Genomic DNA, 15,623 nt, shown 5'->3' on the forward strand with positions numbered 1-15,623 from the left:
AATAGGACCTGGGAGTGCTGACTGACGGCCGCTGAACATGAGCCAGTGTGTGCCCAGGCAGCCAAGAAGGCCAACAGCATCCTGGCCTCTATCAGCAACAGTGTGGCCAGCAGGGCCAAGGCAGTGATCGTCCCCCTGTACTCAGCACTGGTGAGGCTGCACCTCGAATCCTGTGTTCAGGTCTGAACCCTCACTGCAAGAGAGACATTGAGGTGCTGGAGCGGGTCCAGAGAAGGGCAATGGAGCTGGTGAAGGGTCTGGAGAATAAGTCTCATGAGGAACAGCTGAGGGAACTGGGGTTGTTTAGTGTGGAGAAGAGAAGCCTTATTGCTCTCTACAACTACGTGAAAGGAGGTTGCAGTGAGGTGAGGTCGGTCTCTTCTCCCAAGTTGCAAGCAATGGGACAAGAGGAAATGGCCTCAAGCTGCGCCAGAGGAGGTTTAGATTGGATATTAGGAAAAATGTCTTCACTGAGAGGGTGCTCAGGCATTGGAACAGGCTGCCCAGGGCAGTGGTGGGGTCACCATCCCTGGAAGCATTCACAAACCGTGTAGATGAGGCCCTCAGTGACATGGGTTAGTGGTGGCCTTGGCAGTGCTGGGGAATGGTTAGACTTGATGATCTTAAAGGTCTTTTCCAGCCTAGTTGATCCCGTGATTCTATGACACCTTCCACTAGACCAGGTCACTCAAAGCTGCATCGAGCCCGGCCTTGAACATTTCCAGTGTGATGGGACATCCACAGCTTCTCTGATCTAGTGCCCCACCACCCTCATCGTGGAACGTTTTTCCCTTGTGTCTGATCTAAACCTACTCTCATTTTAAAACCATTGTCCCCTGTCCTGTCACGACAGCCCTTGGTAAAAAGCCTCTCTCTGGCTAAGCCCCCTTCAGGCCGCAATCAGGTCTCCCCAGAGCCTTCTCTTACCCACTCTGACCAACCCCAGCTCTCTGCCGTACCTCGCAGAGCAGGCATCCCAGCCCTCCTCTAACAGGCGCATGCCTGTTCTGTGCTGGGGACCCCCGAGCTGGCCGCAGCACCGCTGCTGGGGTCTCACACGAGGAAAAGACCTCCAGAAACGCAGCCAGCCTTGCCGAGTCCTGCAGAGCCACCGCTGTGCAGGTGCTACCTACCACCTCCCCGGCTCCTCTGAGGGATTCTCCCCTGCCCTAAAGCTGTGTTCCCCCTCGAGTGGGCCCAGGAGCCGGCGGGCCCCGGGTCGAGCTGTGTTTGTGGGGGGCACCTGTGAGGAGGCGACCGCCATGAAGGGGTCAGACCCCGCCGGGCTCCCGCACAGCTCCTCCGCTCCAGCAGGGGGCGAGAGCTGCCGTTCCCGCCCCGCCGGGAGCCGCTCTGGCGCCGCGCCGCTTTCGGCCGAGCCTCGGACATGGCAAAGATAGGCGCCAAGAGGGCCGTGTGAGCAGAGCGGGCCGGGCCGGGCCGGGCCGGGCGGAGGCCGGGCGGAGGCCGGGCGGCGGCGGCGGCGGCGGCGGCGGCGGGGGGTGGGTGGGGTGCCGGTCGATGGGTCGGTCGGTCGGTCGGTCACTGGTGTCGTGCCCCGTAGGTACCCGCTGTTCCAGCTGGGCGGCCCGCAGCTTCGGATCTTCCGGCCCAACTTCTTCATGCTGGCGGTGCGGCCCGGCGTGCCGCAGCCCGAGGACACCGTCCAGTTCCGCGTCTCCATGGAGTGAGTGCGGGGACGGGGCACCGCACGGCTCTGGGCCTGCCGCGGAAAGGACCCAGCGCTGCCCCCGGGGTACAGAGGAACGCGTACCCTCCCCGCAGTGCTACACGTCCCGGCACGCCGCCCCTTGGGCTTCAGCTTGTCTTGTTAGCTGAGAGGTGGGAAGGCGAGGTGCCACATAGCGCCCTTTGGGCCAGGGAAGGGTCTTCTGCCTCAGGGAGAACTTTTAGAGGGCCTGGACTTACTGATTTAAGTATGAGCTTTGCTTGGCTCCTCTTCCTGAGAGTTAATGGGGCTCAGCCTTCCCAGGGATGGGCTTAGGAGGAACGAAGTGCTTATGAAGAAGATCTGTGGGAAACAAGGTGATGCCCAGGTATTTCTGAGGACTTTTTCAGTCTCACCAGTCTGGTTGCACACACTAAAACCCACATGCCAGTGGTAGGTCCTGGAAAGATTGGAAACTGCTATTTAGAAGATGGGAAAGGGGTCTAGGCTTGAACAGTGAGAAAGCCTACCTACTCTCGCTGATCACAGAATATATCTGGGATTTTGACTTGAGGCTAAAGAGGGTAAACTATTTGTCATTGTTACAGTTTATGGATAATGAATTGCTGTAGCAGTATGTGATCTATGTTGAGTTTATACTTTTGTGCAGTAGAGCTACCTTTCTTAAAAGGAGAAGATGTATTTATTCCAGAGTATTAACCAGTCTGTAAATACTCTGGCTCTGTTGTATTTTATTTAAATATTTATCCTTTCCCATCTTTCTTTCCTCAAAATATTTTTGCGTTGCCTAGAATGACGAGAATAGATGTCAAGAATTACCTTGAAAAAATATACAATGTGCCGGTAGCTGCTGTGAGGACCAGGATACAGTATGGTAAGTGCAGTTGAGCATTGCAAAGGAATAAACACAACATCCCTGCACAGCCAGAATAGACTTTTCCTATCAAAGGGTCCATTATATCTCAACAAACTTTGGTTCCAGGTGCTTAGCTGGTGACGTCCATCAGCATAATTGTTTATTTTTCTATTTGAATGAATATACACCACTTCATACTCGAATGCTTTGATTAGATTGTGACATAAATTTAGTTTTAAAAAGCAAAATCTAAATTTTAAAAAGCTTGTTCGTCTTGACAGTTACCTAGCTTGTGCTGTATGCTTTTGTAGTTGGTACTGTTTCTCCTTGAAGACCAGTGGGTGTCTCACTTCAGAAGGAACTGCTTCATGTGTCTTAATAAAATCAGTAATTAAACTTAATTTCAGTCATAGCCTTAAAAAAAAAAAAAAAAAAAAAGAGTTGAGATTACCTGGTGTGCACAAAGAGGAGGGGTTATGGTCTAACAAAAGGCAAAGTTTGTAGAGCAAAGAACAATACTCTCTTAGACCAGTAGATAATGTCATAAAAACATCTTGACAAACTTCCAGTTTTTCACCACTTGTCACCACATTTCTGCTATAGACCTGTATGCATCCACTCACGGTGTTGCGCTGTGCCACTCCTACAAAAAAAAGAAAACCAAAACAAACCCACAACAAAACCAAGCACAGTAAAAGCAGCCCAAGAGAAAAAGAAAAAACAGTCCTAGTTTAAGTTGTGCTGAACTCTGACTTGGAGCAGAGGGACCTAACTCTAACTGAAATAAGCTATATTTATGTAATGTTATCTTTACATATGAATGCTTCCATCTCTGGAGCTTCTCTGACTGCAGTTTGGATGTGGTGCAAAGTCAGGAATATACTTTTCATGGTTTTTTACCTTTTGATCATCAGGCAGTGTGTGAATCAAATGGAGAGTGACTTGTTGGTGGGGACATCTTTGATGACTGGCTTTTTCTTTTTTTCGTGCAGTGACCCTAGCAAAGGGTTGATGTGTTTATAATGGTAAGAGTAGGGATGATGTTAAGAAAGGGATAGAAAAAAAACCTGTAATAGTGAAAAATGGAGAATGAAAGACGAAGCTTTAAAATAAGATTGTAGAACTCAGAACATACAAAAGGAGAAAAAGAAAACAGAAAGATCATCTGTAATATGCTCATGTGAAAAAACCCCCACCATAATTAAGTAAAGTCTTAAATAACGAACACATTAAGTTCTAAACAGCACTGGAAAATATTCATGGTTGTCCTTACAACAGTTTCGTCCAACACCGCTAACGGAAGTGATGGTAGAATGTATATATTCAGGGATAAAAAAAGAAAGGTGGTTAGAATGTCTAATAATTTGAGAGCTTTAATGTCTGCCTGACATGCAGGGTATAAGTTTAACTTCCCACTCAGCTGTGACCAGCATACTTGCAGAAGGTTGAAGTGCCTTGGTTTGTTTGGATGTGGAGTGTCATTTCCTGGTGTAGAAACAGTAGATCCAGCTCATTAGCTGAGTAGTAAAAATTGACAAGTTTGAAGCTGTTTAGTGGTCATTTTCTGCTTATTTTCATGAAGCTATTGATGTTGCAAGGACTGTTTATCCCTCCTAGCCCCCCTACTCAGGAGAGTAGGAGACTTACCTCCTTGCTTCTTTGCAGACTTTGTGTGATGTGAAGGCACAATGGTTGTCAGCAGCCTGAGTCTGGTGATGCCATACTTTTGTAATTGTGGTGCTGTGCTGTTACTGAAGAAAGAGTATTCCTCTCAACAGTAAATCAGAACTAGTGAAGTCCCCCCTTCAGCTTGGCCTTGCTTTGGGAAACTTGGAAATCCAGGGAAGTAAAAGGTGGGATTCTCTTCATTTCTGCAGGTGCCAACAACAAGAGAAATCACAAGAATCAGAGAGTGAAGAAGCCAGATTACAAGGTTGCCTATGTACAGCTGGTGAGTTCACAGGGATGCTTGTGGGGAAAGAGGAAGGGACTGTTGACTAGCCAATCTGGAAGTAATATCCAGTGAATTGTCTGTCTGGCTGAATATTTTTGCCAGTCCTCTAATAATGACATTTTCTTTAATATGTTCCAGAATGTATAAGGAGATTTAACTAATTTAGTCTAAAAATCAAATTCAAACAAATGGTTAGTTTTCAAGTCCTGTATTTGTTTGAGGTCTGTGTATAAGTTACGGTCTGATGTCATATGGTGCTGCTTTGCCAGTGAGTTTCATGCTGACCCTGTACTCTGTGTGCTGGAAGGTTCACGACTTGTGTGGTTGATTGCTGAAATGTCCAGTAAGTGAAAGAATATATTGTAAGGGTAGGGAACTTCTTATTAAAGCTTTTTGGATTTCAGAGAAGACTAAGGCATATTCCTTGGAGAGCTCTTAGTCATGTTTCACAAGCGTGCTTTGTGGCTAAACCAGGTTCTGTAACGTATTTTGGTTGCTCAGTGGAAAAGGAGCTTCATGTTCTTATGAGTTTCTTTCATAACAGGAGCATATTATAGCTTAGACTTCTCTTGGGCTTACCTGTCTCTATGTGAAAAAGAAATTCAACCAGTGACAGAAACCCCCTTCACATACCAAAATTACATTAAAGGAATGCTATTTATGGTTGTAAAACCATAAGCTCAAAATTGCTGTTGGCAACACAACCTCAGTGTTACTCCATCCTGGGACAAGGATTCAGTATGGGAAGAACACTGTGATCTTAAAGACAGCATAAGACTTCATATGGACTTGGGCTTAAACTAAAGAGGCATGGACAATGGGAAATCTGATGGCTTTATGATTTTTCAAAGTTTAAATATGCTTAGAAGTTTTTTCTCTAAGACCCTTCTGAGAATGGGAGTGAAAACAAAAGTGAGAAGAGTGTGTTTTTCTAGACAGCCCTTACCTTTAAAAGAACAGTATAAAGTACAGTATTAATAGAAAGTAACAGTGCTGTATTTAGGTAAGGGCTAACCTCGATTTTTCTGTGCTAACATTAAAGGCAACCTCATCTCTGTGAGGATTTTGCATTATGATGGCTAAAAAACGCCTTCCTTTTTCAAGGAAGAGTCTCTCTTTTGGTGGGAAAATTCTCCCTCCTAGATTATTTATGCTAGGTTTTTGTCTGCCAGAGATCAGGTATGAAAGATTCATGAAGAACACAGCTGAAGAGTTGAATGCCAGGAGTGATGTTGTATCTTACAAGTGGCTTTCTCCAAGTGTCATTCCTTAGTAGGTAGATGCAGGCACTTTCCATTGTCTTTGCCTCTTGCTAGTGACTTCTTTGCTTTTATTCACTCATTTTCAAAGATTGAAGCAGGTATGAATCTTTAGCGAACTGTGGTCAGTTCTCAAATTTTGACTGTATTTAACACAGTCATCTCTTTTGTCTGCTGAATTAAGGAGGTAGTCTGCAACCCACAGATACTCATGGGGAAGGAGTGGGAGGCAAAATGCAGCTGCTCTGTGGAGCAAGCCATTCACACTACCTTTATGCATTTATTTTACATCAAACCTCTGAACCTAGAATAGTTGCCATTACCTTAAAGGTAGCTCCACAGTGGAGTGGAGAATTACCCAAACTAGCTTGGTACTGGAAGCAGTCACACAGCAGTAACTGGTCGTTCCTCCAGCCTCTCATTTTGTCTGCTGGGCAACACATAGAGCACTGTGGTACTGTGGCTGAGGACTACTTTTGGTATACGAGAAAGCAAATGTCTCTTACTTCATTGCCCTATACTATAGTATCATCATAAGTTTTTAAAGAATTGTGTATTTTCTGTCTGCCCTATGAATGAAATCAGGGGACTACTTTTAGGTGTTGTGTTTCATTGCAAGTGAGGAAATCCTGACCATATACTAAACTCTTGTCAGTGAAGGTTTGTCTGTGCATTTCCCCCTCACCTCATTCCTGGTCTCTTTGCTCTCTTTTTTTCTATTGTTGTTGGTGCCTGTAATTCCTTTAACATTTAGGTTTGTGTCTCCCTCCCCTCCCCGCCCCTTTCTTCTTTTGTTCTTTGCTTTTCATCACTGGCTCTGTCTCAGACAATGAGCTCCCAGTTCTGTGTTCACACTAGCTTTAAACACTGGGTGAGGCCAGAAACTCAGTGTAATTTCTGAAATTGAAGGTTTTGCCTTCATTCTCATTCATGGTGTGATTCAGGCCGTAACAGGCCCCATGCAGTCCATTGTGAATATCTGCCTAATTTAGGAAAGTCTTTGGTAACCACTGTAAAATCCTTATTTTCATGAGAATTAGTTTGCATCTGTCGTGAGTCAGAGTAGCTGGGCTTTCCCACCATTTTTACCAGCTGTGTTTTCTTTCATTAATCCAGTTTCAAGTTAAAACTGCTTATGACTGGAAAAATAAGGACGTTTTTGGAAGGTCTTGGGTTGATCTTTGTATTGCCCACTAGGTGGAAGTATTGCTCTTTCCAGTGCGACTTCGGGGCCGCTGTGGTGAGGTTTGCCTGAATGAAATATTCTCGTGACCAGTTTCGCTTCCCTGATTTATAAAACATCACCTTATGTGTTCCAGTGCAGCGTGCATATCCATTAACTTACTGCAAGTGTCTTAAAAGTGGAAGATGTATGAAGTCATAGTCAACCTACCCTTAGGTGTCAGATTAGTGCCCTAGCTGTTCCACATGTAAGAATTGTTGTTCTTTCTTTTCCAAATACTATTTCTTGGAGATTCAGAGCTGTTTACTTTATTCTCAGGCGGTAACTGGACAAATACCTGATCTGTCCAAGCATAATATTTTCACACTAAAAAAATACCTCAAATCATAGAAGGCTGTGGATCAACAATATCTTGCTATTCCAGAGCCTGCCTGCCTTTTTTTCCCTTTTGGAATGTAGTGAGAAAGGTTTAAGTTTTGGAGACTTACAGCCTTGGGTATCAAATGCTACTTTTTTACACTGGTGGTTTTTTTTTTTTGGTTTTTTTTTTTTAAATTAAAAACAAAGCTATATATCTTTGCAGAGTAGATAAAATTAATGTAATACAGCAACCTCCAACCTCTCTTCTGACTCCAATACAGTTACAATTATCCTAATGTTATTTAAAGAAAAAAAGGTGAAAAAAAAGCCAATGGGAAACTTTACAGTTGCATCAACATCAGCGAAATTAAAAACCAACAACATCCCCTCCTCCTCCTTCAGTGTTCTTGCTGGTTTAGCTCAACAGGTTTTAGCACCCGTGGGAGCACAACTGTAGACAAGCCTCTGGAATCCAGACCTATTTTTAATTAAACCTGTTTTGAGAAATCTAATGGAAATGGCTGTAAAAGGGAGTCTGACCTTGTCAACATTAGGACTAACACCTATTTAGCTGCATGAATGATGGCACTGGTGAGAACATTTTTGCAAATGCTTTCTCCGCAAACCCTGTGTAGAGTATCTGGTACATTCGTAGTAGTTAACCTATTTGCACATCGGATGTGATTTTCTTTTGACATGTAGTGAATTCAGAGGAAACTTGGATGCTCCGTACACTGTCTAATTCCTGTGTGGATTTTTGAAGTTGCTTTCTGTGCTGTTTTGCAGCATGTTTTAATATCAGATGTTACCACCGCAATAGTAGGAGAGTTGTTCAAATGCACTGGATTATTAAACTTAGCTGCATTTGCTGCTACTGCTGGACTGAATCCTGTGCTTTTGGGAGTCCAACATTTTTTGTTAACAATACTATAAACATGATTTCTCTCCTAATTCTGAAGGACAGTAGTAAGTGCTTCAATTATCTAAATAATCAGAAGATCTCACAGTTGTTTACATGATCAGTGTTTGCTGCATCATTCCTACACAATAATATCTGTGCTGACCTTCCATTCCTATTCCTAAACTTTTCAAGGGAAGCAAAGGTCAGAGAAGTATAAGTGAGTCTGTGCCGGGTAATCCTTCCAGCAATTTACTGACCTGAGGCTCAGCAGTGGGAAGGCTACCACTTGACTACATAGGCCTAATTATGGTCACTTAACCTCTCATTAAAATGAATGGAGGCAATTTGTACCACTCCATGTGATAACTCCTTCTACAGAGTCAGAGAACAAGGTGTGTTTTTACCCTTTCTAATGACAGAGGCTTGAAATCTAAGGGGAAAATACATGTTTAATGCTTAGGTCACTTTTTATCTGGAGAGCTGTTAGCAGTTAACATATGAATCCTCCTAAGGCCTTGTATATAAATCAGTTTTACATTTGGGTAATGCTGAAGCAAGGATTAGAGTTTTGCAGGAGTAGAAGTTTAATGGCTCCATTTCTGTTATCTAAACGTTAGACCACACATCTCACTTGTACATAACCTTAGAATTTGTAGGAAAAAGGGAAGTCTCTGGGAAGACTCTACATGGAGAATAGCAATGTGTAGAATCATCATGTTGCCTTTATTTTTTAGGTGTTTGAATACAATCTCTCTGACTTGCTTTCGTTGGGTTTTTTTTTTTTTTTTTTCTTCTTTTTAACATTGTAAGGGCTCACTTAGATCTAAGAGCATGTGGTGGTAGAGCTTATCCTGTCAAATTCCTGGGTGTCACTGTATCACCTCACATTGATGAAAAAGATTTTTTGCTGGCAATGCAGCATCCAGTTCCAAGACAGACTAAATGATTATTTTGCTAGTGTCTGTCTTTTTTTAGCAGGATTTTCTTCTAGCACAGCTATGTCAGGTAGGAAGGTATTATTATTTTCTCCCCCTTTCTCTGTGCTTCTAACTAAGGTGATTATGCTGGCAGAAGTTCTAAGGGAGGACCAAATCCTAGCCTTTTTAGAGCTTATTTCAATTTATGTGAATTTCAATAATTCAGTAATTAAAAGAGTGACCTTGGTTAAGTGGCTTGCAAAAGGTAAAACAGTGAACAGATCCAAGGTTTATGAATAAGCCAAAATTTTGCTTTCTGGTAGAATATGCCAGCATTTCATGTTCTAGCAGTTTGCAAAACAGATAAAACCCTGATGAACTTGGTAGAAAGTTGTTTGCTTTATTTCAGTTAGGATTTCATTCTGAGGATGCATTTATCATGGTTGTCAATGGTTGCTGTATAGAAGGGAAAACTTTTACAAAGAAGACGTGTAAGAAAAAGCACTAAGTAAAGGAGTGGCAATCCCTCCATTCCTTTGGTAGGCATTTTTTGAGAAGATGGCATATGAGCTTGAACCTCAGTAGCCTCTGGCATTGTGTGGAAGATGCACTGAATGTAAATATGCCTGGACAGACTCACAGTCCTTTATGTAAGTTGATGCCTTTTAGTATTTTTGAAATTTTGAAATACCCAAGATACAGGCTTCTGCTGAAAATTAGCTACTGAGCATGCACAACAGCTATTTTTCATACAGCTTTCATCACTCCAGAGTCTTACAGTGCAGTATTACTGCACAGTATTGTTACTTAAGATTTATCAACCTTTAGTTCTCAGGGTGTAATGTCTTGGCTGTTTTGAATTGTGTCTGGCTGCCAGCCAAAATCAGAATTTCTTCACAAAACAAGAGCTGGAAAGAGCCAACTTGTCTGTGCTGATTTTGATTTATTAAAAGACTCCAGAATCAGATTGACATTTTCAGCTCAATATTTGACTTTCACCAGCCTTGATATGGGAACTGTGAGCACTTTGATAAACAGCTGAGAGGTTTGTCTGGGTTTGCTAAAGCCTCTGTGCATATCTTTTTTTATTGTTTTGCCTTCTCCCTCCCCCCACCCCCCTTTTAAAAATAATAACTCTTTTGCAATGCTTAGTGAATTACCATGGATGTTGTTAGTAAGCTTTAGGGACAGCTTTCCTTCATTCTCCAATAAGGGAAGTGCATTGGTCCTGGGAGCATACCAGAATGGAAGTGCTGCATAACAAGAACAGTCCCTTACTACGCTGTTACCAACATAAATAGTTCTCAAATTTTCAGTGTAGGTGGTATGCCTACCATGTTAGCCTGAATTGTTTTCTGACTTGTTCAACTAAAATGGCTTCCTTTCCAGGGCAAACGAGTCCTTAGAATCAGCCCTGTCTGTTGTGTAGATTCCACAGGGCTGAGTGACCCACTCACAGTGCAGTTAAAACAGTAATTTTTTGTAATATAAACAAATTCTTTTCCAAATGCTTCAGTGTGCTAAAATCTTGGGCAGCGCTTGGCCTTAAGGGTGCTTGCTGCTGATCCTACTACAGGAAGAGTTTCAGTAGGCTACAGCTTTGGGATTGCTCAAGGACATTGATAAGGCCAGTTTCTGTGCCTAGAAATGGAACTATACTTTAATTGCCATAGGACAGCTAATATAAGCATACCTGTTGGTAATTTAAAGGTACAAAAGAGCTGAACCCTCAGAATGTACACCATGGAAAGGAAAACCTTGATTTATTCCAGTTGATGTTATCCAGGCTAGAATCAAGGAAAGAGAAATGTATACAGCAGCTCCCTTGTTGTTTTTGTGGTATGGTCAGGCTCCGAGGAAACCCCCAAGAAGTATGCACTATGAAAACAACCAAAGCATTGCTGGGTATGAGTTGGTATTTCCTAGATTCCAGTCTGGATAAGCTCAACTGGGATAAGTGATATTTTTTTTTTCTTTCCAAGGTGTATGCTTGAGGTTTAAATTCTTTCACACCTGTAAATTACCAGGTTGAGTGTGTTTGGCTAAATGAAACATAGCACACATTCAGCTGGGTCAGGGGTGTGGTGACAAGTTTTTTTTGGTTTTAATTATGTCACATTTCTGATCCCAGAAGGTAGTATAGGTAGCTGTGTTGTGGAAGGCTCCTTTCATGTCTTTTGTGGAACTGCTTCACAGCTGGGCATCTTGTTTCATTGTATTTATTGCATAAATGTAAAGAATGGCTGAGCTGAAAAACAAAACAAAACTGACAAGAAACCAACCCCCCAGCTGTTTTCATCTGAAGCAATTAAATGCTTTTCTTGAGATTTCTGTATGCAGTATTCTGCCAAAGAAGTTAATGTATGGTAATGTTTGTAAGTATTTTGGAGAGTAATTTTAGAGTTATGAGTTATCAGTTATAAGTTTCATGCAAAGAGCCATACAGAATGGAGGGGGTTTAATGAAGTTGTGCTTAGTTCAAACACTACTAAAAAGTAGGTAGGTAATGTTAATGGGATAGCACATTTCCACAGAATAATGATTTCCTGCTGTTAGATAAAAACCAGAGACCAAGCGTTTGTTTTCCAAGTGGGAGACACAGATCTGATGATGATGTTTCACTAAAATGATTTGTCTGTTAGACAGAATGACTGATGCAGATGTAATCACTTTAATCTCATTAGTGGTGTATTAGACAGATTGTTCCCGCTGTAATTGTTTTACACTATAATCTTTATTCCTGTTGATAAGAGACCTCTGATATCTGTTTTTCTGTATTCCCACATTACACCCTACAATAACAGCTGCTAGGACTGTTCTCTCTTATCCTTAGCTGCGATCTAAACAACTATAACCACTACTCATACCCTGAGTGTTAACATAACGAATGCCTGCTCCACCATGTATTTCCCTGGTGGTGTTACTTTAACAAAATCACTTATTTTGCTCATCTTTCTTTTACTGTATGACTCATACAACATCTCTGAGCTGGTTCAGAGTCTTTGAAGAGGTGTCCATCCCATGACCATTCATCTGTAAAACAAACAAACAAAAAAAAGATGTCAGTCTCTTAATTAGCGCACAAAGAGGAGAGGCCGAAAGTTAGCTTCGAGGGGGGAGGGATATATGTGTATCTTGGGGAGAGGGGTAGAAAGAGATCTTGGGAGGTTGGAAGGTACCATTTTGCACTAGTTGAAACTTCAGGGTCGTCTTTCATTGTAAGTACATGCACCATAGCTACTGCAGAAAGGCTAGAATGTCTCTCTGACCATTTGTTTTCTCTTTAGGGCCAAGGACAAACCTTTCAGTTTCCCAACCTATTTCCAGAGAAAGAAGACGACGCAGAAACTCGCTCTCGTGATGACTTCAGGAATAAATATATGGAGAGAGAGAAGAAGAGGCAGGAAGGTGACCTCAGACGAGGTGGAGTTCCCGACTGGTTTGGACTTTGATGCAACAAGCCAGCTCAGAGGGATTTTGATCAGCAGAACTTGCACTCTTCTCTTCTTGTAATGACTGAATGTTTATTCTAGAGCAGCCCTTGCTAGCATGTCTTTTTTCCTGGCTGTTTGTGCACGACTACGACAAAATGGCCCTAAAGAAATAAAAAGGTAAAATAAATCTAACTGCATCAGGTCTTTCCTGTAAACTTGTGGACAATTTCTAAAATGTGGTATTTCTTCTTCTTGTTTCTAACTATGAGAGTGTCATTTTGCTTACTTTGTTCCTGCTTCTATGCGTTGTTTTGAGTAGGAGTCATTTAATTTCTCAGGATAAGTGTAGTTTGCATTCTACAGAATGTATAAAATGTATAGGTCAGTCAGAGGTGGACATGAAGGTGCAGAGAACTGGACTATAGTCTCAGGACGTAGGATTCCCTATTTGTCAGTTGCCATGTCCTACCATCCTGTGCATTGCCTTCCTTGCAGAGTGACCCCTTGTCGTGGTTAAGCTGAACCCAGGACACCCCTCCTTTCCTGGAGGTATGTGTGTGATCTGATTGCACTCCTTTGATGATTTTGTGGTGTTTTGGAGGCAGGGTTTATAAGATAGGCTTGCGACCAGGCACCTGTGTGTTTGATCCCCAGAAGCTTCAAGGACCAGACAAAGGTGGTGCACAGCCTTTGCTTGCTGTTGTGCAGCGCAGGTAGTTGCCTTCTGTAGCCAGCTGCCATAGGAATGGATACTGGCATGGTTGTGCTAGTATTCCTTCCCCTGTCCGCAGCTACCTTGCAGTGCTGGCAAGAGCTCTGTGTGGACACAGTTGTATTGGCATAGGAATGCTTCTGCCAGTGTAGGCTGTTTTGTGCTCAGTTCTAATAAAAAGACTCTTTTGACTTTTTCTGGTTCAACTCCCTCTACTTCCAGGTTGCTGATGCCAGGGCAGTGGTAGAGCTTTTCTAGGCCTTCAGGGCAGCCACGTTCAGGTTTTTAATTTCTTGGCTCTGCGGCTGTTTCTCCTTACTCTGACAAGGGTATTTCCTCTTTGCCTTGGTCAAGCAATATGCTCTGCTGTTGTGTCAGAAATGATGGGGGAATAGGAGGATTAGGAAGAACTTCACCACAGAGGGAGGAAGATGTGTTTCTGCAGGCCATTGGCTGTAGCACAAGCACATGCAGGGTTAAACATACAGCTAATGTTTTCCCAGGTTTTGAATTCTGCCATTTGGAGCAATTGGCAGGGTAGTGAATGAGCCCATGTCTTGAACACTTCTACCCGGGTGCTCTCCTTTATTGTTCCGTGTCTGAACTTCTTGTTTGGACAGCTAGCAAGATGTTTACAAGGAAACAGCTGTTCCCCAGAGAGGCAATCCAAGTAGGATTTTATGCACCCCCTTCTGTTCATTAGTCACCTCTTTCCCCCTGCTACTTCCCTCCTGCATGACAGTCCATCTCCTTCTGTGGCTTGTGCTTACAACCCCAGTGACGCTCCCACCCCCCTTTTTGTCCAGTTTCCAAGGGGGATCGTGCATGATCAGAGTTAGCCAATGCTTAAACAGAGAGATGCTCTTGGAGAGGAGGGAGATAAGGGAGGATTTGCTACTCACAGCCTGCCAGCAGAGTTACAATAAGTAGATGTGGAAAAATACTGACTTCACTGAAAACAGTTCATATGTTTGGCATATCTGCAAAGCCAACACTTCCAGAGTTTTGTAGTGACATGTGAAACGCCAGGTTAAATTAGGAGCTGGTCTGCAGTTTTAAAGTAGGACGACTGAATTTGTCTAAGCGCAAGGGTTTCTCTTCTGTGGTACACATCCTTCCTCGCTTCCCCTCATTTTTTAATATATATTGTTTTTTGAGGGGGCTGTTTACGAAACTTCCAGATCAACGTGGAGCTGATCCAGATTGGGGCTGGGGCTTTGTTCCTACAATATAATACAGAGTTTGCTATTTTTTCTTCACTTTCCTTTGTGTTCACCCCCAATATAGGTAGCTCCATCCTCTTCACCATGGTGAAGATAAAATGAAAAGAATTCATCTAGTGCTGCCATATATCTTCCTAACTGGTTGGTCAGCTTTGACCAAGCAAACAGTCAGGTATGTGATAGTTCTGGATAAATGAGGAAATACATTCCATGTATTAGGTGTAACAGCAAGAGATACATTGATCATCAGCCTCTCTGCCTTCCCTGTTAACAGTCCTTATGAGAGGTTGGAGTCACCAGCCTCTGTATTGGCATTGAAGACCCAAGCTGAGAGGAGTTTATTTGCAGTCCCAGATATGCTCAAGGCTGAGTGAGTATCGAAAGCCCTGGGCAGGTCTATCATGCTTTGCTATTCTGTGATTTCTCTGTGGGTTATTATTTTATAGCTCATGTTCAAGACAGGTTTCTGCCTGAAGTGGCACAAAAGGGAGCAAATAGAGATGAGTATACCTGTATCTATATGAAGTTGCTGCAACCAAATTCTGGCAGATAGTCAAGCTGCTTAAGAGAGGAGTGTTACCAGCTACCTCTAAAATAGTACTCCTGTGAAATTAAGATTAAAAAGAAGAAAACTCAAAGCCCATTATTTTGCTTTAATGCTCCTGATTGCCATGAAGTGGGATTAAAAAGATCTCGAGTCTTTCCCAGACCCTTGTTGGCTAGTGTTTCTGAGGAAGTGCCAGTGCTTAATATGATCTGGTGGTTCACTGCTTAACAAATCACATCCCCTCAACTGTACAGGTAGGGTAGAAGATAACGAAGATGATACCTGAATATGAAAGAAAGAGATTGTATCATGTACCAGAGAGAAATACAGCAAATGAGTGGTAGAAGTAGGATGAGGACTCAGAATTATGTAGTTCTCTTCATTAACTTGTGCTCCTTCCAGCACATCTTGATATTTATTTTGGTTGATGCAGGGGATCAGCAGATCCTATGAGGTCACATCTAGCCCTGCTACCAGAGGTGTCGAGCTGTCCTTGGCCATGTCAGCAGTCATACCTGTGGGCCAAGGGTTGGATATACATGTGAATAACTTCTCCAAGGACCAAAGTAATGACTTGGTTGAAGAGG

The 15,623-nt window shown here is 42.9% G+C and overlaps 1 protein-coding gene across 1 annotated transcript; it reads left to right on the top strand.

The window, feature by feature from the left end:
• Nucleotides 1–1,332: 1,332 nt before the first annotated feature.
• MRPL23 (mitochondrial ribosomal protein L23) lies at nt 1,333–12,746 on the top strand. The gene is made up of 5 exons (XM_030483538.1): nt 1,333–1,416; nt 1,565–1,687; nt 2,482–2,564; nt 4,424–4,497; nt 12,408–12,746. The coding sequence occupies exons 1-5, from the start codon at nt 1,388–1,390 to the stop codon at nt 12,570–12,572; spliced, it is 474 nt and encodes a 157-aa protein (XP_030339398.1). The 5' UTR covers nt 1,333–1,387; the 3' UTR covers nt 12,573–12,746.
• Nucleotides 12,747–15,623: the final 2,877 nt, after the last annotated feature.

This window comes from Strigops habroptila, chromosome 4 (assembly GCF_004027225.2).
Source record: "Strigops habroptila isolate Jane chromosome 4, bStrHab1.2.pri, whole genome shotgun sequence".
In the NCBI taxonomy this organism is placed as follows: domain Eukaryota; kingdom Metazoa; phylum Chordata; class Aves; order Psittaciformes; family Psittacidae; genus Strigops; species Strigops habroptila.

Bases quoted from the DNA above. Each gene is read 5' to 3' on its own strand.
- MRPL23 (XM_030483538.1), top strand. From the start codon at position 1,388: ATGGCAAAGATAGGCGCCAAGAGGGCCGT. The intron at 1,417-1,564 runs GTGAGCAGAGCG...CGTGCCCCGTAG, and splicing joins ATAGGCGCCAAGAGGGCCGT to GTACCCGCTGTTCCAGCTGG. The intron at 2,565-4,423 runs GTAAGTGCAGTT...TCATTTCTGCAG, and splicing joins GAGGACCAGGATACAGTATG to GTGCCAACAACAAGAGAAAT.